We start from the raw sequence: 25,393 nt of genomic DNA on the forward strand, positions 1-25,393 counted from the left end.
GAGAACAAAACAAGATTGAATTACCTAAGTGTACCTTGTGTTGCTTTTTAGGTGCAATGTAATATTATGTGCCTTGCCGGCCGGCCACAATACTTACAACATTCAAAATGGTGTACGGCGAATTCTTCCACAGGCCGGGACAAGATGAGGAGCTTGTCAACTTGAATGTGGGTGGCTTTAAGCAGTCCATTGGCCAAAGCACATTGCTCAGATTTCCCCATACGAGACTCGGGAAGCTGCTCAAATGCCATTCAGAAGAAGCTATTCTGGAACTGTGCGATGACTACAGCGTTGCAGAGAAGGAGTACTACTTTGACCGGAACCCTTCCTTGTTCCGCTACGTGCTGAATTTTTATTACACAGGGAAACTACACGTCATGGAAGAGCTCTGCGTCTTCTCCTTCTGCCAGGAAATAGAGTACTGGGGAATCAATGAGCTCTTCCTTGACTCTTGCTGCAGCAACAGGTACCAAGAAAAGAAAGAAGAGGGATTGGGACCAGATAAGGATTGGGACCAGAAAAGCAATGCCGGAAGCCTGGATACTTCTGACGACGAGTCGTCCATCTTTGAGAAGGATCTCGAGAAGTTTGATAAGCAATGGTTGGGGGAGTTGCGCAAGAACATATGGGTCAGAATGGAGAACCCTGCCTCTTGCTTGTCCGCCAAGTTGATTGCCGTTTCTTCCTTGAGCGTGGTCCTAGCATCCATTGTGACACTGTGCATCCATAGCATGCCGGAATTCCAGAAGCTGGATGCCAACGAAAGGGAGATAGAAAACCCTATTCTGGAAATAGTGGAGATCATATGCATCATCTGGTTCACCTCTGAGCTTATGATCAGGTTGGCTGCTGCTCCGAGTCAGAAAAAGTTCTGGAAGAACCCGCTGAACATTATAGACTTTGTCTCCATCCTTCCGTTCTACGCCACTTTGGCCGTGGACACCAAAGAGGAGGAAAGTGAAGACATCGAGAACATGGGGAAAGTGGTCCAGATCCTGCGTTTGATGAGGATATTCCGTATACTGAAGCTGGCTAGGCACTCTGTCGGGCTGCGGTCATTGGGTGCCACTTTGAGGCACAGCTACCATGAAGTTGGACTCCTGCTTTTGTTCCTGGCTGTTGGGATTTCCATTTTCTCCGTCCTGGTCTACTCTGTGGAAAAGGACGATGACACATCGGAGTTGCAGAGCATCCCAATCTGCTGGTGGTGGGCCACCATTAGCATGACCACCGTGGGCTATGGAGACACCTACCCGGTCACCGTTGGAGGGAAGATCATTGGCACAACGTGCATCATCTGTGGAATATTAGTGGTAGCTCTTCCCATCACTATCATTTTCAACAAGTTTTCCAAATACTACCAGAAGCAGAAGGATATTGACGTGGACCAGTGCAACAACGACGCCAAGGAGAAGACAAACGAGCTCCCTTATTTTAATATTAGGGATATTTATGCAAAAAGGATGCACTCCTTTATTTCTAGCCTTTCTTCAGTAGGATTTGTAGCCAACGACCGAGATTCAACGGACGCCTCAAGTATCCAAGATCTTGACGATGTTTATAACACAACATCTTTGCAGAATGGTACAGGAAAATGAGTTGAATCTCTTTTCTTTACTGTTTCCTTCTAATATTAGCACAGCTTTGACAAAGAGCACTTAAATTCTCAGGGTATCTTAACTCTCGGCCATATTAGGGCATTCTTAGCTCTGATGACGTTGCACATTCTTTACAGTTTAGATGGGGCTTAAGGATAGATAGACTTTGTGTGGGGGATTAGTCCCCCCCCCCCACACACATGGCTTCAGAAAATGGTATCGAGTGTGCTTGGTCCGGCAACCAAGTCCGATAACCTTTTAAAGAATGTGTGGTTTGAATGGATTGTGCATTGGGAAATAGTGGGTTACTAGAACACGGGAAACGTGCTGGAACAAATGTAATTTTTTATTTGTGTGATTATACCTGAGAATGAACAGAAGCACATACGAAACCATATTTGCTAAGAAACCAAATAGTCCTAAACTAAGCCAGGGGGCCTGTTAGCATCTGAGGTTAAAATTCGATATTATACAGGGCTAGGGAAAAGCTTTGCTCCTCAACCATAGTTCATCCAGGCCTTCTGGCGTTACGGGTGTGTGCAATTCACTTGTGCTTCCTGTATAACCAGGGTGGGCAGCTTGCATACAGCTCTCAGCCTAGTTCCGTGCCGGTGGAAGAAGCCTAGTGGGAGATACTGGGAGGAAGTAAGGGAGTGGAACGGAAACCAATGGAGTGATGGACAGAGATGAAATTGAAAGCCCCTTGGCAAGCAATTTACAGTAGTTTAAACATCTGGCGAGTGTGACCTGTCCTTTCTCCAGCAGCCTGCTAGGCTGGGAGAAAGAGGAAGGGCATGAAGGGGAACAGGGAGTGTGATTGGTCCTGGCTGGTTTTGGAGGTAACCCCAACCATACCCAGTTCAGCCTTGCCCACCCCTGGTTTTCCCTACCTGTCAGATCCAGGGAGAGAAAAAAGGTTCCCAACTCCCACCTTTCGATGTGCAAAATGTCAACACTTTGTTTTGTTTTGCAGGCACAGGCACCTGTTTCAGATGCATGTGTTGCTTAGCTGCCTGATCTCAGGAAAGATGTGCGCACTGCCACTTTATGTGCCAGCCATTCATCCTTCATTTCTCACTGCAGGGTTGGGCGACCTTTTTTTTTTTTTTTAACCTCCCTACTTGTCTACACACACAAACATGCACACAAGCAAGCAAAGAAGCATTATTCAAGGGCACCTTCCAATCTGGCAGAAGCACTTGAGGAACGTGTTGAACAAGCCTGGCGTGGGATGGGGTCCATTGAGAAGACTGGGGGGTCACTAAGAGGAGCTGGAGGAAGCGCCTCAAGCCTGAGTGTCTCCATCATTGATTTAGTGTCTGAACCTACCCTTAAGCCATAGATCGACATGCTGGATGGCAGGGTCAGGCCATGAGTCAGCCATATTATTCCTTCCAACTCACTCGGTTCAGTTCGCTTTTTAAATGGACACATAACAGAGCTGGAAGGAACCCAGAAGCCATATCCTATATTTCCCTTGGCCCTAGCATAAAATTAAGCTGCCAACTTGCACAAATCCGAATCATAGCATTCTCCCGATCAGAGAGAAGGTGCACCCCATAATAGTGTTGGCCGAGGCATAGCTGCCAAGTCTCCCATTGAAAAATCCGGGATCAGCAGCGGCGCGGCACCGGAAGTCGCTTCTACGCATGTCTGGACATGTGTAGAGGCAACCTCCGGTGCCGGCGCTGCCCAATTTCCGGTGCCCAGACGTGGGCAGAGCGGCACCCGAAATCGGTTCTGAGCATGTCCAGACATGCGCAGAAGGAGCCTCCCTGGCAGGTAGGAAATCGGGGGATTTACGGGATTTTTTTCTATTCGGGATAACAGCGGGAAACAGATTAAAATCTGGGGCTTTCTCGTGAAAAACGGGAGACTTGGCAGCTATGCCGAGCAGTTGACTTGAGGCAATTTGTACAAATTTGGAAGTATACTTCTGTCTTAATTTCTGGATCCCGGGACTTCTTAAGTGAATCCATCCTCGCACATAGAAACACATTTTGATTTATTTTTTCTCTTTCCAATTAATTTCTAGCTTGGGGAAAAGGCAGAGTGCTCCCACAACTTGCAGTGCTATGGACTATGTCAAGCTGACCATGAAGCCAGACTAAATGTCAAGTGTTGCCCCTGTTTATGGGCTCAGGGTTTTGTATCCTCTGTGTACTTCCTTTGTTTTGGTGACGGTGACAGCAGGATGCATGACAAAGCAGTGAAGCATTTGCTCGGTTCTCTGCTGATTGCAGTAGGAGGAATTCATCAAGGCTGACTATAAATGGAATAGGGGAGCTATCATCTTCGTACGTGAGATTGCAAGTCGAAATTCTGATAGCCACCGGCCACTAAAGTCCACAGGGATCCTTGTAATCACCTGGAGGAGGCTAAATTATCTCATATGAAATACACATTGTATACCCACAGCAGGAGCTTTCCAGAGCTGCAGAACCTACTACTGCAAGGGAGATTTGCTGGTGCACACCATTTTTGGTCTTCACAGCAGAATGGCCGAGCCCCCGTACCTCCATTTAAGGCAGCCAAATTGCTCAGCCGACACTAAATAGCTTAACTTAAGCAGGCTTCTCTTGTCAATCATTCTCACAAACCAGCCTGGTACTGTTTAGAACAGAGAGGCTAATGATTCAGATACTGTTAAGAGTGGTGATGAGGAAAACTCTGTATTATCAGCTGAGAGTAGAAGCTGAAGCCTCCAGTATGTTTATATGCTTTCTGAGTAATTTTTATTATTCTGACACTCTTCTGCTGTTGAGGGCTACCTGCCAGAAATGTTCTCAAGTCTTGTGAATCTACTTAGTTTTTTGTTAGAGCTCTGAGATCCACCAAGCAGAATCAGGTGGGAAAGATGTACAATTTAAGGATTAAATAGCACCGAATCCAGGAATTTTTGTTGAGTACCTGAACTGAACTTTCTGCACTTCCACACACAATCCATGATTCTGTGTACTCCAGCTTTCTTCATTGCAGCAGTATAATAGTATATTTTTTTGGGGGGGGGAATGTGTGCCATTTTATTATTCCCACTGTCAAATGACTGGAAGTCAGAAGTCCTTCCTGATCTGCTTTGGGTTACCCAGGGGTGTACTTGTAGCTGCAGATTGGCCGTATGCCAACCCCTTCTCTAAAAGTCATAGGAACTAGGAGAAGCAAAACATGGGGCTTTCTGACTTGGATATATAGGGGCTAGTAGACAGCTTTCAGTGAAAAAGACTGGTTTGGGGGAAAAGATTTTCTGGAATTCTGGAGGGTGGGGTGGTTGGTTTGTAGCTTAATAGCTTCTGGCTTAATACAGAGGTACAGTGGTGCCTCGCTTAACGAATGCCCTGCTTAACGAAATTTCCGCTTAACAAAAGGATTTTTCGAGCGGAGGTTGCCTTGCTAGACGAATTCGTTTTACGAAAAATTCGAATCCTATGGGATTCGCTGGACGAAGTTTTCGTTATAAGAAAAGACCCGTGGAACGAATTAAATTCGTCTAGCGAGGCACCACTGTACTGTAGAAGCTATCAGTGGGCTGGGCGCTTCTAGCTGAATTTGTACCGTATAAGCAATGAAGGGGTCTTTGAGGGAGAAGCACAGGCATAAACAGTGGACATCAAATTGATAGCAATGACTAGGACTTGGTGATATCTGGTTTTCAACATCACGATATATCACCAGCTAAACATTGTGATATACCGACATGCCATGATGTCTGAAATAAGGATGGAGCTATGCCGAGGCATTGGCTGGCCTCGCAGTTTTTCCCACATCATGATTTTTGCTGGCGCTGCTCTTGTGATTTGCCACCCCCCACCCCCCGGAGGCAGGGGAGAGCTGAGCTGGTGGAGTTAGCAGGGCTGCAGGAATAGAGAGAAGCATTGGCTGGCTTCACGGTTTCCCCCATGTTGTGATTTTTGCATAGCACACACACACACACACACACACACACACACACACACACACACACCATGATTCATGATATATTGCCAAGTCAAAAATGGACTTCAAACTGGTTTTGGATCTTATTTCGCCCAGCCCTAACACACATCATGATTTGTGATATATTGCCAGGTCAAAAGTTATGAAACAGATATCGCAATATGGACTTCAAACCGGGTTTGGATGATATATTGATATATCGCCCAGCCCTGGCTAGCTGGGGGTGGGGTGGGCAAGGCAGACCTAGGCAGCTTTCTTTACTGTTCCATGTGCCAGCTCAGACATTAACTTGGCTGAATGCAAGTGAAGCATTGGGTTTGCTGCAGGCAACAGTTTTCTTGGAATACCTGGCAAGGCTGTTGTGCAGAGACGCACCCTGGAAGACATGAATTGCTAGAAGTACTGTTGGTTGCCAGGTTCTTCTTGGTTCAGCTGGTGTATGCAGTCATGTGTATAGCATGTCTAAACCACTCCTTTTAAACAGCTTTTGTGAGCTTTGAAGGACAACATCAGTGCAGTAAGTTCAGTCTCCACAGCTTATAGCATGCTGACTCATGCTGCCTGTGCCTGAGTCCCTTATTCTTTTGAAATGACCAAGATCTGCTAGAAGTCTGGATAAAGTTCTTTTAATGCTCTCAGATTAATCAATAGCTCTTATAAACCCATTACAACTTTTCAGTGCGCTGAGCAACTCTCTGTCTTTGTGCTTTATTATTACTTTTTAAAGCCCCAAAGAACCACATCCTGCAATTTGTGTGGCACACTGATAAGCGCTCAGAAATATTGCTGTGACTGTTGCTACAGAGCATAGGCTTCCTACTCTTTCCGAATCTTTCAGTCTCGATGCAGTGCAAATCCTTTAAAAAGTTGCCTGTTTTCTGTAGTGCTGTTTTCATTTCCTAAGATCTTCTCTGCTTGTGTGCTTTTGTCTGCAGAAAGACACAGAGGACGGGAAAGTCTATGGGAAGCCAAGGCTTCAGGGTAGCCTTAGTCCAAACAACAAACCCATCTCAGTGGCTTTTATAGTTAACTTGAGAAATCCTTGTGCCACTTCACGGGAGAGATGAGTGTTTTGGGAGAGCTGGGCCCTAGCCCTTCTCTTTTCCTCTACTGTGCTTCACTTTAGACCCTGACTATTTCCATATTCGCAAGACTGGCCCTACTGTTAGCCAGAGTGAGGCAACTGCCTCAGGCAGCTGGTTTGGGGTATCACGAAAGGCCAAGAAAGACCAACATGGTTCCTGCTAGATCTTGTTGGTGGGTGAAAACTCCCATCAGCCCCAGCCAACATGGCTGAAGGTCAGGAATGATGGGAGTTGTAGTTTCTGCAAGACATCACATTGTCTACCCCTGGAACAGAATAAGAGAGAACAGCTGACCAAATGAGTTTTGTAGTTGAGCAGGGATTTCAGCCCAGTCCTAGTCGGAAGCTCTACTCCAGAATTGAAGAACCCCTGGCCCATGGGTCTAATCAGACCTCCCCATTTACTCCCAAGGTTGATGCCATTTGGGCCAAGCTTTCTCCACCTGATCTTCACCTGATGTCACACTGGTTCTTTATTCTTCATGTCTACCTAAAGGGAGCTGGCTTGCTTTTGAATATGAAATGGCTAAGTTTTGCAAAATGTTCACGTTTTCCCTGGTGCTATGGATAGGGACTGCCATTTTGGATGTAATGACTGGCTGTGAGTCTGAAAGACTGCAAGTGTATATAATATTGGATTGTATTCAAAAAAGTGTGATGTGTTTTTCCTTTCTTGAACCAATCATGAAGCAATAGCTGTGAGAGTTCATATAACTTGAGAGTAAAAAAAATATCATTTCACTTGTGCAAAATTGCATCTTGACTACAGCCGCTTCCAGATCATAATACATTAGGCAAAATATTTGGGGTGGATGAATTTTGGCAGGAAACGATAACCTTATCTGAAATTATTCCTACTCTCCTGATCTTTCTAAAGCACAGTAATCTTCGCAATGTGAAAGTAGGAAGAGTATCAAGTTTCTGTTTGAGATGGAAACTCAAGAAAGCAAAACTTTATTCCCTGGAGTAAAGCATAGCTGCCAAGTTATCCCTTTTTTAAAGGGATTTTCCCTTATGCTGAATAGGCTTCCTCACGAGAAAAGGGAAAACTTGGCAGCTATGGAGTAAAGTTAGAGAGGCTTACTCAGAGCTTCATGTAACCTGGGTCAAGAATGGGGTAAAATAAGCTGGATTCTGTGACTAACAAATTGTCAAAAATAAACAAAGGTGCATATTCTGCATAGTTTGCATAATTCCTGGGGGTTTTTTTTTTGGTAGCCTGACTAAGAGGTAAGGACTTATGCAGGGCACAGGAGACTCTGCATGCTGTCCACAAACACTTAAGCCTTGTCTTTATAACCTTGCAAGTTCAGAAACTCAAGCTAATGACAGCCAGCCCTGGCTATGCCTATCAGTACTGTGGGTGAGATTCTATCCCCAGTTCCCATGAGAAAGTTGGAGTCATACTCCAGAAATTTAGTTTCTTGCCATCGGACTTCATTTGTAACCTTTGTTCATATGTATGCCTTATAATTTGGTGAGACGTCGTTAAGTTCTCCCCTTTAATTATTGCAGAAGCTTTATATATTGTTTATTTTTTAAAAAGTGTTCCAAAGAAGCTACACAAAACGTTCAGTTTTATCGACTAGATTGCTTTATCTAGTACAGTGGTACCTCAGTTTATGAACACAATTGGTTCCGGAAGTCTGTGCATAAACTGAAGCGTTCATTAACTGAAGCGAACTTTCCCATTGAAAGTAATGGAAAGTGGATTAATCTGTTCCAGACGGTCCGCGGAGTACTTAAACTGAAGCATTCATAAACTGAAGCGAACTTTCCCATTGAAAGTGGATTAATCCGTTCCAGACGGGTCCGCGGAGTACTCAACCTGAAGTGTACTTAACCCAAAGCATGGGTGTAATTGGTTCTGGAAGTCTGTTCATAAACTGAAGCGTTCATAAACTGAAGCGAAAGTGAATTAATCCGTTCCAGATGGGTCCGCGGCATCCGTAAACCGAAAATTCATAAACCGAGGTTCCACTGTAGAACGTAGTGGTGGCCAGCTGTGGCCCAGGGGCCGTAAAACAGGCAGTGGTGAAGTTTTGCGCTACTAGTTCAGGGCATAAGAATTCTTAGCCGTGGCGACAGCAAATTGTTAAGGGAAGCATGTTGGTGTTCAAGCAGGTGGGTGTTCAAGCACTGTGATGCCTTCTCTCAGGCAGGCTAGAGACAAAAAATCGCACTATGGCACAGGGGGCAGAGGAAGGGGCATGTTTTCATTTATTTATTTGGAGCATCTCTGCCCTTCTCTTCATTGTAACGTAACAGTCCGACTGCACTGGCTACCAATTAGTTTCCGGGCCCAATCCAAAGTGCTAGTTTTGACCTATAAAGCCTTAAACGGCTCAGGACCGCAATACCTCAAGGACTGCCTCTTTTCATATGAACCTGACCCTGAGATCATCTTCTGAGACCCTCCTTTGTGTGCCTCCTCCTTGAGAGGTCCAGAGGGTGGCAACATGATAACGGGCCTTCTCTGCAGTGGCTCCCCGTCTGTGGAATGCTCTCCCCAGGGAAGTTCGCCTGGCGCCTTCATTATACACCTTTAGGTGCCAGGCAAAAACGTTCCTTTTTAACCAGGCCTTTGGTTGACCTGATTGACATCCAATGCCCTTTTAAAATGTGTTGGGAGGGGGGGTTATTGGGTTTTTGTTTTTATTATGTAATATGTATTTTTATATTGTGGTCTTATCCTGGCGGTATACAAATTTTATTAACAACAACAATAATTATAATTTCGATAATTTGTGAGCTTATCCTGTGAACTGCCCTGAAATCTGTGGGTATAGGGTGGCATACAAATTTAATTAATAACAACAATAATAATTTTAGATGGTTGTAACTTGCCCTGGGACCTGCTAGTGAAGGAGAGTAATAAAATGAATAAACACGCAAGGGGTGATCTCTGGTTTTCCACTGTTCAGCAATATAGGATGACACTGAAAAGAAGGGGAGGGCTGTTGTTGAGCTGCAATGAATCACTTTGTGAATTGTCAAAGACACAGGGCCCTTTCCATAGCCTTTTAGTGTGTGGCAGTTGCACCAGAGAGGCGGAGAGGTAGATTAGATAACTAATGCTCAGTAGGTGCAGGAATAACAGAAGCTTGGATATAAAGGGATAAAGTTCATTTTACATACTTGTAAAAAGCTGAACACGGATTAAAAGCCATATAAGGAAACTTAGTAATGTCAGTTGAGAGCAGTGTCAGTTCAGTGGTGGTGGTTGCTAGGTTGCGGAGGTCCTTGTGACACGCCCTTCATTGTGACACCTCCCTCTGCTGGCTCCTTGGTCACTAGGGCTCTAGAGGCATAGCCATCTCCTTTGGTTTGATCATTCAGTGGGAGAGAAAGAAAGTGGATGGAGATGTAAGTAGACTTTCTCATCAGCATCTGCATTATGTGTTGGTATTGCTCCATGACAGTCTTAGGGAACATTTAAAAGATTAAGATCAGGAATAATTTAAATGCTTCAGCCAGCCCTTCTGGACATCTTTATGACTCCACCCACTGTTTTGTAACAGTGAAGGGAAGTGGCTGTGAATTCTGGTTATACTTTAGGAAAAGGAAAACTAATAAGATGTCACGCCTTGGAAAAGGGCGTTCTTTTTAGGCACTTGATAACTCGCCATGGGAGCATTAAGCATTCCCTCTGGAGAGAGTAATATCTTGCATTGTCTTCCTCCCCTTCCTGCCACCCAGGGCCCACCTTTCAAAGGACAGCCAAGGTACAAAACCCTTCAGCATGCTGATGTTTCTTCTATAGTAATATTAGTATGTAGTATTTGATGTTTCCCTTTTAAACATCCCTTGTCCGCACTAAGGAAATCCACCTCTTTCAATGAGATGATGAGAATTGTCTTATATTATTCAGAGGGTGCTATTCTGGCTACAGGATTCAAGCACTCTCTTCACAGGATACCTATTATGATATGCCTAGGAAAGTGAATTCATCTTGAGCTTTGAGTCGTGAATGCCCAAACCAGTTTGGGGATGTAGATCAGGAGAGTACTGTGAGTACCATTTCTCACATTTTAACGGGTCTTCTCTGCAGTGGCTCCCCGTCTGTGGAATGCTCTCCCCAGGGAAGGTCACCTGGCGCCTTCTTTATACACCTTTAGTCGCCAGGCAAAAATATTCCTTTTAACCAGGTCTTTGTGTGTTCTGATTGACATCCTATACCCTTTTAAAATGTTGCTCTTTTGTGGTGACGTTATTGGGTTGTTGTTTTTGATTATATATTTTGTGATTTTATATTTCGATTTTGTTCTGTGAGCCACCCTTAAACCTCCGGGTATAGGGCAGTATATAAATTCAATAAATAATAATAACAACAACACCGGTGTAAGTTATAGTATACTATATTGTTGGAGTGTGGTATGTGTAGCAGCAGAGTAAGGAAATAAATAGTTTGGTGAGACTGCTGGTTGTAAGAATATTTTTTAAGAAAACTACTCCTGGTGAGCAAAGGCATTCTGAATTCATGTTTACAGGATCCTTTAAGGATTCCTCTTCAGGCAGGGATGGGAACAACTGAGGTCTGAAATCCTGGAGGGCCACTGCCAGTCACTGCAGACAGTATTGAGCTAGGTGAGCCAATGGTCTGACTCAGTGCTATTTTTCTAGAAAAAGAGGTGCCAAAACTCTCCATGAACGCGTCCCTTGCTCTCTTATACATGGGACGCAGGTGACGCTGTGGTCTAAACCACTGAGCCTCTTGGGCTTGCCGATCAGAAGGTTGGTGGTTCGAATCCCCGCGACAGAGTGATCTCCCATTGCTCTGTCCCAGTTCCTGCCAACCAAGCAGTTCAAAGGCAATTAGATAAATAGATACCACTGCGGTGGGCAGGTAAACAGCGTTTCCGTGCACTCTGGTTTCTGTCATGGTGTTCCTTTGTGCCAGAAGCGGTTTCGTCATGCTGGCCACAAACGCCAGCTCCCTCGGTCTGAAAGTGAGATAAGCGCAGCAACCTCATAGTCGCCTTTGACTGGACTTAACCGTCCAGGGGTCCTTTACCTTTACCTGTTCTCCTATAAGGGCAGTGGCGCCCCCACCTGAGAGATGCCGGAACTGAGTTTCAGCCCTGGGTATAATGCACTTTCCTATCTTCTCTTGGCTTTTGAGACAAATAGCTGTAAGCTTTAGGATTGGATGACTCTCCAGCATAGACAGGAAGCCCAAACGAATGTGGGAAATGAAATCACCTGTGATTCATTGTCGGATAAACTAACATCCTTAAGTGAGCTACAAGAGCGTGTGGCTAGTAGTATAGGTTTCTTCTGATGCCCCGTCCCCTCACCTGGAGGGCTCCCCCCCCCCACTTCCCAATGAAATGCTAATACGTGCAAGGTTGCCTAATAGATTGCTATACATGCTGACTGGGTACCTGTCAAAACATTGCTGCATTTCCTTAAGAAAGTTTGGCACAAAGCTCATCGCTGCTAATGTGTAGTGTGCGGAACTGTGTCCAGGGCTTTGCTGCATTACAGGAATGTGCAGCTCGTGCAGAGTGCTCTTGTGAGAAAACAGTACTTGCTGCTGCTGCTGGAATCCCTTGGCCCAAATGCTGAAAATTTAATAGTTGGCGGGGGAAGGTTTTTGTTGCGTTTGCGTGTTCATTAGTCGTCTGTGCAAAGCAGTACCTGTGACGCTGCAAGAAATGGTGCAGTTAGCATTAACTGCAAAGAGGAAAAAAGCCTTTGAGGTTGCTGCTTGTATCCTTTGCTGTTGTTTTTTGTTCTTCGATTATTGCATTTGTGGTTTAATTGTTTTAGACTGCAGTCTTAATCCTCTGCCCACTTTGCTTGCAGTAAGTCCTCTTGAACTCAATGGAGTGCATTTCTGAATCAACATGCATAGGACATCACAAAGAGATTTATCTGAGCTGCCTTGGGAAAATTAGTCTTATTCTATGTCCTCCCTGGGGGGCTCTTGGATGGGTGACACCTGCCATTCTTGCTCATCCTGACAGTTCATCCTGACATGTCCTCTTTTGAGGTGCCTACATGTGCATCGGGGGGGGGGGGGATTTTTACAATTTTAAGCAAATCAAGCTTTTGGAAGGTTAAAAATAATGTGTGTGTGTGTGAGAGAGAGAGAGAGGCTCGGGTTCGGGTGCGGGCAACCTGGGCTCTGGCTGTTTCTTGGGCTCTGGTGTGGATGGCTTGGCCGGGGGACAAGTGGGTGATTGTTTTAAAAGAAGCTCAACAACTTCTTTTCTTCTTTAAAATATTTTTTTTATTAATTTTCAGTTACAAAAATCCAATATATGCCACATTGTATCAATCCCAAATTACCATTCCAACTCGAGTATCAATCAGTTAAAAAGCCAATTACACATTTTAGATGCCCCCCATGTGCTAGATTTCAAGGTAAGACAATTTCATTTGATTCTGCTTCCAGAGTCTTATTTAATACAATTACATGCCAATCTTCATCGTAATCCCTTATACAACAGCTACAATATTTTTAACTTCCATTTGTATTAACACATTTAATAATTTGTATTCCTGCAACTTTTTTTTTTTTGGTTTCCATGTTTTTACCTTTGGAAATATAGCAACCCTACAGTTGCATAAATGCTATCCCCTCCTCACTAAAAACAAACAAACCCCACACTGATTTATTTACTCCGGCACCATCACAAGCCCACTGTTGGTGTTTGAAGCCATGCACACAGAACATTTGCTGCAATATGTATCTATCCTATAGTTTCTTGAGAAACTCTGCTATTGGATGCATTTTTCATCCTGTTTGAAAATGTAAGCCTCGTTCACTTCACAGTTAAGCTGAGGTGTGTACAGTAGAGACAGCCATTGCACATGTGCACAGACGACATCTTCATTAAGAGGAGTTAGGAGGAGCTTCCAGGTAAACTATTGCATGAAGAAAACCCCGCCCCCCCTCTGTTTTCCAGTGGTTTTCCTGTGGTGAAAAACAACCTCTCTGCATTTTTAGCTGCAAATGCGTACGTGGTCTTCATTTTGCCAAGGCTTTGTTGAGGACAGAGGGAGAAGGCAGGGCTTAGTGTATCATAGCTCTCATGTAGGTTTTTCTGCTGATGCAGAAACTGCTGATATAATTGCATTTTCTGCTGATCTTCAGAGGTGGTCATTTTGGAACCTACCCTCCTTTCGGATCCTGCCAAAATGGCCATTAGTACATTTTCTCCTTTCATCATTTCGGAAACGCGGCCAAGCTTTTGCCTGCCACTAAAAAAAAGATCCTTGCAGTTATTTACTTGAATTTTCAAACTCTTTAAGTCATGTTAGTATAATGTTTGCCTACAGTGGCTCATCAAAGAAAATGCTGTCTGGGTTGCAGCTAAAAACACACACACACACACACACAACATCAAACAGTTCTTAATTCATTTCTGGGAGCAGCTACAAGTATGGTGATTTCATATAAACAATGAAAATCACACTAAATCAAATTGCAACCTTTCCCCCTGTTCAACATCCAGAGGGAGGATCTGAAAATCTTTGCATGAATGCTGTTCCAAGCAGTAAGAAGTTCTAGGGCTGCAGTTCTGACCTGGGTTTGTCTTCCTTTGGAAGGAGGTCATTGGAGGCTTATGGTGTCTTGGAATATTTGAGTTTATTTACAAATATTACAAGAAATGAAGCTTAAGCACTCCAACCAAGAGGCAGATACAGTGCCTCGGCCCAGTATACCAGTATTCAGCCCGACCACTGAGGTCCAGCACTGAGGGCCTTCTGGCGGCTCCCTCACTGCGAGAAGTGAGGTTACAGGGAACCAGGCAGAGGGCCTTCTCGGTAGTGGCGCCTGCCCTGTAGAAAGCTCTCCCCTCAGATGTCAAGGAAATAAACAACTACAGTCATTCCTCGGTTTAAGTACGCCTCGGTTTGAGTATTTTCAGTTCAAGTACTCCGTGGACCCATCTGGAACGGATTAATCCAATTTCCATTACCTTCAACGGGAAAGTTCGCTTCAGGTTAAGTTTGCTTCAGGTTAAGTTCGGACTTCCGGAACCAATTACACTCATACCTCGGGTTAAGTACGCTTCAGGTTGAGTATTCCGCGGACCCGTCTGGAACAGATTAATCCACTTTCCATTACTTTCAATGGGAAAGTTCGCTTCAGGTTAAGTACGCTTCAGTTTAAGTACTCCACAGACCGTCTGGAACGGATTAATCCACTTTCCATTACTTTCAGTGGGAAAGTTCGCTTCAGGTTAAGTACACTTCAGGTTAAGTACAGACCTCCGGAACCAATTGTGTTTGTAAACCGAGGTACCACTGTATTTGACATTTGGAAGACATCTGAAGGCAGCTATGTTTGGGGAAGTTTTTAATGTTTGATGTTTTATCGTGCTTTTAATATTCTGTTGGGAGCCACCCAGAGTGGCTGGGGAAGCCCAGCCAGATGGGCGGGGTATAAATAAATAAATATTATTAGTGCTCTGGGTGACATCCAACTAAGCCATACTCAGGGTATGACCGACTGAAATAAGTGGACTTCGAGATCACTATCTTTTGAGTCTTGGACTCAAATCACAGTTTCTGTTGTATCTTTTCACACAGTGGCATGAATGACATCATCCTCGGCATGTGTGTGCATTTGTAGAACCCAAGGAAGGCATGTATCAAGTCTCAAGATTCCCAGCAGCCACAGCCATTACGGCAATAGTTAGAATTGTGGAATTGTTGAGTTACAAGGGACCACCAGGATCATCTAGTCGAACCTCCTGCAATGCAGGAATCTTTTGCCCAATCTGTATACCTTCCTTACCTCCCGATTCAATCATTCCTACCTGTCCCAGCAAAGTAAAGAGAAGGTGTATGGGCAGGTAGATTCTCGGGGGAGTGGGATGTGATTATAGATTCCACAATGACTTCCCTATTTTTGGACAGAGACCATGAATGTAGAAAAGGAACGTTCTCACTCTAATGTGGCCTCTTTGAATACACGTTTTAAATGGCCATGCATATCGACGCCATCACAATTTCATTCCATCTTTTCAGAGGGAGCCTAGGCAGTGAGAGGGAGGAATCTAAGAATAAAACATGCTCGCTTTATTTTAAAGTTTCCGTTTCCGCATGCTTTTGGTTTGCACGGAAGATAAAAAGTCATTGCAGTTATTGCCAGCGACTCTCTATTTATGTCTAGTAATTGCCTTCACTCCCTGGCTTCTTTTAAATGAGCAGGCAAAGGAAAACTCACTAAGAGCTTGGCACGCAATAATTGCCCATTAATCGTGAAACTAAGCCCCGTCCTCTAAAATCTTTTCAGTTTCGACACCCAGTGTCGACACCCATTTTGGTACCTGAAATTCATTCCAATTGTGCAGATAATATATAACTGATAGAATTCTACAGGATGGGCTATTAGTGTGTGTGAAACAGTCCAGGTCCAATGGTTCACAAATGGTGGAGATGCCTGGTGTCATCCTGGCACCCAGGCATCTTCAGTTGGTCGGAAGTAGTTGGAGACTTCCGGGTAAAGATGCATAAAGTTTTGCTGCAAAATGGGGTTAAATAGAGACGACAGAGGTCAAAAATAGGTGCTGGGTATGACAAGGCTTTGTAGAAACGGAATGCAATTTCTGGTGTTTTAAAAAAGCTTTAGAGACAGACCGTCCAATGCTTCACTTTTTATATGAAGGGAAATATATCTGGAAGAAAACATTAGGACTCACATGAGGCTGAAAATATGGTTAGATTTGGGGTTGCCATGGATAATGTTGTCATGTGATTAAGTGTGCAAATGTCACATATTTTAAATATTTTTTTATATCTACTTTTAGGTTAGGTATTTGGTGTGTAAAGAAGATGAATACAGCTATCACTCGGTTTATTAAAAAAGTTACTAGCAGTTTGGGGGAGGTCTGATCTGGATTAGACCCAGGTAGGAAGTAAGGGGCTTTAACCCTTTGTCTCCCACTGTATTCATGAGCCAGGTTGGGGGCCCTGAACCTTTTTGCTTAGGAAAAAGTGCTCCCATTCCTACCAGTTGAAGCTTTCCTTTGGATTCAAACAAGTGTGCCTCCCTCCTTGATCTGGATCATGGTTAAAGCCCCCAGCCTCTCCATATCAAGGGCCCTTTCACCTGCTATTTACTTTGTAAGCATTTTTTTTTAAAAAAAATGCTAATTATGTGAATTGCATGCATTTCATCTCGCTTGGCCTTTAAACCAAGGGATATGTGGATTCCTCTTGCATTAACTTGATGGATTTGTGTCACTGTTCCAAAGACCTGTATGAAACCAGGATCCAGGGTGCTTCCAACTTCACAATATGAACAATGGCAGCTATCCTCCTGAATACCAGTAGTTGCTGGCAACCACAGGAGGGGAGGGTGCTCTTATGCTTGAATCCTGCTTGACGGTTTCCAAAGGCATCTGTCTGGCCACAGTGAGAAAAGGATGCCGGACTAGATAGGCCACTGGCCTGATCCAGCAGGCTCTTCTTAGGCCCATATGTTCCTTAACGTAGTTCTTGTTGTTTCCTGCAAGCCTCCTTCACCCAGAGCTCCCCTCTGCACTGTTCTCACACAGCTGCATTTGCCGACAGTAGCTGTGCCAATAAGTTGCATGATGCCTATATCCTGATAGGCATCTTGGCTATGCATTTCCTGGTCTGTTCAGGCTGGCAATGCGGATGTGTGTTGGTTACTAGGCACGCAAACAGATCTGATAGGAGGCTGAGGATTAGTATAGCTGCTCCCAGTGTCACAAAGAAACTGATTGTGAATCAAAAGGGGAAGCGGTGGTACTGTCCAAGGCAGTTTTGATGGGGACTGTGTTTTTGGAGCCGCCCTTGGGTGCAAGGTTACCCAAACACAATCTGTTTTCCCCCTCTGCTGACTTCCCGTTCTCAGTCACCTTCAGTATCACGCCTGACAATGCTGGCAAAGCACAGACAGAGAAACTGGCAGCCACGTAGAACATCAAAAGAGACACTGGTGCACTTTCTCAATCACCGGTACGCTAGTTCTAAACATCAGCACCCAGCCTTCTGGGTTGACCTCGGGATGAAACTACATTTTAAGGCTAAACACAACACTCCTAGCCCTGTGTTGGCCCCGTGGTGCTAATGTGGACATGCATTTGCAGAGGGAAATCTGTGATTACAGGTTGGGGCACATAACCCTTCTCACCACATCTATCTTGGGGTTTTTTGTTTGTCTCTGCAAAATCCCTCCCCCACTTCCCAGTATGTTTTTTTTGTGTTGGCTTTCCTCTCGCTGGGCTTCAAGACGGCAAGTCCCAGCTGTAGGGAAAACCATTTTTCAGGGATACTTTAGTGTTTACAAGAGATATTAAGCCCCCATCTCCATCTCGGAAAAGGCGTTAGACCGCATTGTGCGTAGCTCTGTTCCTGGGAAGGGAAGCCGGGAATTAGGTCGGCATTGATTACAGCAAGTCGTAACAAAGCCATGCACTTTATTGCATTCAGCCAAAGGTCCTCAGTATATTCATACGGCGAATTAACACTTAACAGAATAAAGCGCGCAATTGATAATGTTAATAAAAGCTGTCATGTCAGCAGCGGAAGTTGCTCCATTAGGGTGAATGGGCAATGTCCCAGTGGCCTCAGTCTGACTCCCACCAGCCCCTCACCTGCCCGCCTTCTTACTTGCAACCAACCAACCCAGAAAGTAGCACTGCCTCCTGTTTAGTCTTAGTGTTCCCCTGATGGAACTCAGCAGGGAAGAGTGGGAGGACAGAACTAGATTAAGTTGGTTCTGTCTGTCATTGGCTTTGGCTCCACCTACTTGTGGTCACCCTGCCTTCTGCTCCACCAATCCCAACGGGCCTTAGCCACCACCATTTAAAAGCAAAAAGCTAAAAGGATGATTAAGGTCAGTCAAAGGCGACTATGGAGTTGCAGGGCTCATCTCGCTTTCAGACCAAGCAAGCCGGTGTTTGTCAGAAGACAGCTTTCCGGGTCATGTGGCCACCATGACTAAACCGCACTTGGCACAACGGGACACCGTGACGGAAACCAGAGCACACGGAAACGGCGTTTACGTCCTGCCACAGTGGTACTTATTTATCTACTTGCACTGGCGTGCTTTCGAACTGGCAGGAGCTGGGACAGAGCACTGGGAGCTCACACGATCGTGCGGATTCGAACCACCCACCGTCCCATCGGCAAGCCCAAGAGGCTCAGTGATTTAGACCACAGCGCCACCTGCTCCCGTATATAGTGATCCAATCCTTATTTTGAGTCCCTGCTAGCATCTTCCATACACCTAAGTACCCTTAGATACTTTGGCCTGGATACTTAGAGCATGTGTAACGGATCCAGCCTCTGGAAAACACACCAGAGTCTAACCTTTCGTGTGCGTTTTTCCACTGCAAGAAATCATTAGCATATAAGAAAAAAGGACATGGATCTGAAGAAAAGGGTGATGGGTGTTTAAGAACATGTTTTTTTAATTACAGGAGGACCATAGGAGTCAAGTCCTAGGGGCCAAGGTCCTTCGCCCTCCTCCTATAAAATATTTGAGGGGGCTGGAGCCCCCCAAAGGTTGATGGGCATTGCCATTCAAATGGTGTGTGTGCCACATCTTGTGATCGATTATGCGGGGCAGGGCTTATCTGGGTGCCCCGATTATTTAATTCAAGTTGGCACCCCTGAGTACGACAGTCTAGGATGTCTCATCAATTGGTTCAGTACTTGTGTGTGTGAGGTTAAGCACTTTCAAGTCCCATTGATTTCTGTGGGAGACATTTAAGCACGTCCACCCGCTGAGATGAATGGCATTTAGATTACTTTTGGCTGTGCACGGTAAATTGCAAATTCAAACTCAGTGATAAAACTCTGGATTTATTTATTTTTGTCTAAAGGCAACGGGCACACTGCAGTCCATTGTAAGAGTGTACCGCTGCTGTGCAATGTGTAGGGTTGAGCCTACCCCTTCTGCGCATGCAAACAAGACTGCATGGGCAGGCAATGCAAGAGGCCATTAGGGTGAGTTGGAGGGGCATTCATGCCTCTCAGATCCTTATCCAGTTCTCCCCTTCCACTTGGCGTGAGTCACTTGTGCCACGGACCCCAAGTGACTTGTATAAAGCCTGATGAACTCATGAGGCTGAGTTTTCATCTCCCCCAGCTGCTCATACATGATAGGGTGGCGGGCAGGGGAACCCCATGGGCATTCTCTGCACATGGGCACTGTATGGACTGGATTATGCTGAATGGTAAGAGTACTATTGAGTTTTATCATTGTAATGTTTTTGTGACGATTATATACCCCAGTGTTCTTGACAAGTGTCAGGGACCGTCCTGAGGAGGAATGGTAGGAGCCTTCCCCTCCTCCTGATCCTGATCCTGAATCTTTCCAGGAGCAGGATGACAGTATAGATTTGGAACAGTGGTTTGCAGAGGGGCAGAGTTCAGAAGGCAGAAGCTGGGAAATACTGGATGGGGAACAGCTAGGAGAAGAAGAACTGGGGAGAGAGAGAGGGTCAACAGATTCACAATCTCTGGAAAGCATTCACACACACCCCTTCTCCAAAGTCATGGAGAACTCTAAAAGTGTTAGAACAGAAAGTGCAGAGGGTACAAACTCAGATTACAAGACATAGATGGGACGTAGCTTAATAGAGATGGAAGGGGGTGTGATCCTTAATTGGGAGCACCACCATTTCTAGGAGATGAGTTCTTTGTTCTCTTACTGTGATTATTATAGTTTCTAACTGGTAAGAAGACTCCTTTTCCCTTGTTCTGCTTATCTACTGCCACGGAGCCAATTCCCTCAAGCCTGACAACAAGACAGAGGAATGCAATTCAATTTCACCCTTGTTCGTTTTTTGTTTTGTTTTTATAAAAAAAATCCAACACAGAATCAAAAGAAATGTTGCACTGATATTCCATGGCTGAAATTTCTCATGGATGTACTTTGGAATTCATTGTGCTGGGGGAGGGCATGGGCAGGGGGACAGAAGAACAACCACATCACGGTGACATGCCAGGGCTGGGCGATATATCGTCCAAAACGGGTTTGAAGTCCATATTGTGCTGTCGGTTTCATAATTTTTAACCTGGCAATATATTGTGAATCATGGTATCTATGTGTGTGACGCGCCATGCAAAAATCGCAATGTGGGGAAAACCGTGGAGCCACCCGATGCCTCGTGATGTTCAGCTGGTGATATATTACGATGTTGAAAACCAGATATCTCCCAGCCTTAGTGACATCGTCATAGGTTATATAAACTTGCCCAGTGCCTAAAGGTTTTGAAAGTTCTGTTATAGCAGGATTGAGGGAATCTCCTCTTGGACTCCAGCTCCCATCAGCTCCAAGCAGCATGGTCCACGATGGTGGGAGATGTAGTTTGACACCTGCAACTTCCCCAACCTGCAACAATACAGCTCGTCCACAGGAAAGCAGCAGGGGAGGAATGCATGAGCAGCTTGAAAAGCACAGGCCTTTGGGGTAGGGGGTAAGCAATTTTTGAATGTGGTGTGTGTGTGTTCTTTATACAGAGAGGTGTGCTCTTGTTCCCCTGTCTTCCGACGGTGTTGGTGCTAACTTAATTCTCAGTACGAATAGATTAACAGCCCCATCGCCATGGCAGGTTCCATGATTTCCAGGCACATCGTGGAACCGGCCATGTCTTGAGTTGCTTTTTGAAGAAACCCGGGGGCTCGGCATTAAAAGAAAATGTGTTTGTCTCCTTCATATAGAGCGTGCATCTTTAGTCTCTTCGAAGACCCACCTGTGACGGGACCTGTAATCTGCTGGTTACCCTCTGGCACTAAGCACAGCCAAATGAAATCCATGCACAGTGAAGAGAGACTTCAGCACCCAACTAATCATGAATGGTGAAAGGGAGCTCTCTCACACAGCACTAGGGGAGATAATCAGAAGCAGTAAGTGGCAAACACGAGGCCGTACGCTGACAGGATTTTGCTACAGCTTATTGTGCATTTGCTGCTACAGCTTCGCTCCAGTCCCCCATCCCACTAAGAATAAGCCATACATGCCATTGATAGCCTCATTTTATACTTTCGGCCAGCAGGAGAATTTCTGTAGAATCCACCTAACCCCATACGACCTAATAATGTCCATTTGTTTGTGTGTCCCTTCCCTCTCCCCCTACATGAATTAACAAAGCATCGGTCCTCGGGGTGCTGCCTAACTCTGCCAAATGCTTCCTCTCATGATTGCCGCCATTTCCTCCCGCTGCCGAACGATGACGATAATAACCATGTATTGTGACTTGATACTTGATACTGCTTGATCTTCCTTTGCTTGTTCTTGTTAAGAAATGTCCATTTTAAAGAAGAAGAAGGAGGAGAAGAAAACTTCCAATAGGCCAACTGGGCAAATATCCCGGTAAACTACTTCACGATAAGGCGGGCTACCTCAACACCAATAAAATTTTGCCATGACCACCAGTGTCCTTTGGTTAGTGTGTGTGTGTGTGCGTGTGTGTGCTTTTATACGCAGCAGCAATAGTTAAAACCAAACCCGCTTAAAACACACACACAACCCAGTCTAATAACATCTCTCAGCTCTCAGTCCCTGGTTCCTCAGCAGACCACTCACTTCAAGTGAAGTACCAAGAGTTCAATCCTTGGCATCTCCAGGTAGGGTGGCCTAAAATCCTGGAGGGTTGCTGCCCATCAGTGTTGACAATAACCCAACAAGATGGACCAATGGTTTGACTCAGTACGTGGCAACTTCCAAAGTAATGTGGATGGTAGATAGACCTGGGCGATATTACGATTAAGAGCCTGAAACTGGTATGACGATTCCCCAGCCGCTGCCAGCACATTGCACCTCACTCCTGCCTGCCTCCTGCGCTGGGCTGGTGGCGGTCACGCTGTACTGCCAGCTCAAATTGCCTCCATTAGCTGGGAGATGGGCAGTCTAAGGAAGGCCGCTTCTTGGCTGATCAAGCAAAAGGCGAGGGGACAGCTTTCTTAAAGTCCCTGCGCCTCAGCGGAACAGTTTAACAAAGCTCCTGTACAGCTCCTGCTCGTGGGAGCCTGAGTGGTAGGGGGCTTGCTCAACTCGGCGAACTGGGCAAGCCCCTATACCACTCTGGCTCCCGCAAGCAGGAGCAATATGGGGAGGGATGATGGGCAATTTCAGACTTTGTGATATATCAGCACGTCACAATATTCGTGGTTCTGTGATCTGCCTTCTAATGTCATCGGGGCATCCAAACTCTCCTAAATGACATCCACATTGCAGTGGGGTGAGGAGGGACTGTTGAATATGTGTGTGTAAACTTGACCAGAAGCCCACTTCCACCTCAGCTGTCCCAGATTTGGCTGCTTATTCCATCTCGGTAATGCGATTCCTCACGTCGAGTCCTTGGCCGTGTTCCTCCCTTCTCGGAACCGAAGCAAGAAAGGGAGAGCTGTAAACTGAAAGCTACTGTATACACTTCAAATCCACCCCTTTTGTGTGCATGCAGGCAATGAATGTGTAGGTTGCCCAAAAGCAATTTATGCAGCAAAAAAAAATGGATGTCGCAGGAAGCCCATTGAGACTAGCATTTGAACACCCTGTAAGAAATGAATGAAGACCCATTTGGTGAAGACGTCTACGTTGTGTGACATGGTGTATCCAGTTTCTGTCAATTTTTGAAGGAAATTCAGAACATGAAAAGGGGAACAAGGACAAAGGAGATCCATATCTTCAGGGTTGGCAGTTTAATAAGCATTGGCCTTGGCCGAGCCAGTTATATTATGTGCATAGCTGTGATAAATGTGAGGAATGGCTCTTTCAGGAAGTCTGATGCTTGATACCTGGCCATTCTTGTCTTATTTTTTCCAACTGGGTGAATTAAAGACAGGAGACACTTGATATGTCCGGCGCAGCCACAACTCCCACGATCCCTGACTGAGCCATGCTGGTTGAAGCTGATGGGAACTGGGAGTCCCCCAACTTCTGGAAAGAACCACATTGGCTGCCCCTGCAGAATGTCAATGCACTATATTTTACCTGTCAACATGAAACTAAATTCTCTGGGATGTCTCAGGTAATAAGGTTCGATGTGCCTGCCCTTCATGTAGTCATTACAAAATCCCTGTTTGCCCATACTAATAGCATTCAACACATCTAATTTTATTGATTTCCACACTGCAGCCCCGTTGAACCCAACCCTCCTTCCGCGTGATCTCTTTTCATGCCATAGAAACTGCCAAGTATTGTATTTTATTGATTATTATTATTAATATCCCACCTTTTCTCCAAAGGATCTCGAGGTGGCAGGTATTATTTGTCTCCTGCCTGTTTTATCTTCACAACAAGGCTGGTCTAAGAAACTGCGACTGGTCTGAGGTCACCCAGTGAGCTTCATGGCTGTTTGGGCATTTGAATCTTGGGGGGAAATTCAGTGTTGCACAGTTAACCATCATTCCATCTGTTTGTTGGAATGATCGCCCACTCTCATGTACGCCGTTCTGAGGGTTCTTCCAATCTCCCACCAGAGCTGATTGTGGGGGCGCCAGAGGTTGGAGAAGGGGAAGCCTAATGATGATGATGATGATGATAATTTCTTTCTACCCCACCCATCTGCCTAGGTTTCCCCAGCCACTCTGGGCAGCTCCCCACAAAATGTTAAAAATCACGATGAAACATCAAACATTAAAAACTTCCCTAAACAGAGCTGCCTTCAGATGTCTTCTAAAAGTCAGATAGTTGTTTATTTCCTTGACATCTGATGGGAGGGCACCACAGGGCGAGAAGGCCCTCTGCCTGGTTCCCAGTAACCTCACTTCTCACAGAGAGGGAACCACCAGAAGGCCCTCAGAGCTGGACCTCAGTGTCCGGGTTGAATGATGGGGGTGGAGACACTCCCAGTGTACTAGCAAGACTTGTGATAGCTCCAACTAGCACAGCTATTCAGTTGAATCTAGTCCCTGGTCTCACAGGTCCTTTTTTAAAAAGTATTTTTTATTAAAGCTTGAAAAACAAAGGAAAAATATACGGAAGTTAACATCAAATATCAAGCATGTTTTAAAACATAGAAAAGGAAGGGGAAATAAGTATTTTGATTGCGCATCAAAGCCACAAACCACCCCTTTGGAAATAAAGACACAATGACATTTAATTTAAGTTTCAATGTTAATGGGCAAATTTTGGCCACAACTTTATTGAATACAGAATGTGAGTGGTATTGGCTTAGGCATTGGCAACCTACAGCTATATCTGACTCCTGCCCGCCTTGCAGGGAATCTGGTAAGGATAAACCACCAGAAGAGGGAACTCTGCCGATGGCAATTGACTGAAGCTCACCCCGGGGTTTCCACTGGGTCATGGCATGGCCCTCACCCCTCTGCGGGCTTCGGACAAGATCCAGACCCCCCGGGTTCCTTTAATGGAATGCCCTTGATCAGGGAGGGGCAGGTGATGTCCACACCTCTCCTTCCCCACACAGCACGAATCCTACGTCTAACTGCCAAACCTTATAAAGTTCTGATGACGGCTATGTGGTAGGTGAAAACCCAGTGGCCAATGCCAGTCTGCCAAATGGAAAAATTCCTACCAGGCCCCCGCTCCAAAACGGGCAACCAACCAAAGTCCATAGCAAGACCAAAACCACAACCTAAATGAAAGGTGGATGGGCGGCTGTTCCGCATCGCAAGGCCAAGAAGGCCTCCAGCATTGCACTGCAGTTTTAATTGGCCCCATGGCTACACCCCCTGCGTTCCCATTGGAGTGCAGACCCTGGGGTGACCGTGGGGGAGGGTGTCCTGTGCGAAGTGCACAACCCGGACCCTCCGTTAAGAGGATCCAACTTCTCTGCCAGCTTTATAAACTTCCGCAAAACTCTTATTCCATAATAGC

General features: G+C 45.4%; 1 protein-coding gene across 2 annotated transcripts in view; it reads left to right on the forward strand.

Annotated features, from left to right (window-relative positions):
* KCNS3 (potassium voltage-gated channel modifier subfamily S member 3) overlaps positions 1–21,987 on the forward strand; it is a 50,159-nt gene extending 28,172 nt beyond the window's left edge. Inside the window, exons 3-4 of one of the 2 annotated variants that reach the window (XM_060272429.2) lie at positions 52–1,584; positions 21,274–21,987. In XM_060272429.2, the coding sequence (XP_060128412.2) occupies positions 108–1,584; positions 21,274–21,311 (1,515 nt within the window). In that variant the 5' untranslated portion in view covers positions 52–107 and the 3' untranslated portion in view covers positions 21,312–21,987. Of the gene's footprint in view, positions 1–51; positions 1,747–21,273 lie in introns of those variants that run through there. The other variant, XM_060272430.2, reaches the window with a different exon arrangement.
* Positions 21,988–25,393: the final 3,406 nt, after the last annotated feature.

The sequence above is a fragment of the Zootoca vivipara genome, chromosome 3 (assembly GCF_965207765.1).
Source record: "Zootoca vivipara chromosome 3, rZooViv2.hap1.1, whole genome shotgun sequence".
Taxonomy (NCBI): domain Eukaryota; kingdom Metazoa; phylum Chordata; class Lepidosauria; order Squamata; family Lacertidae; genus Zootoca; species Zootoca vivipara.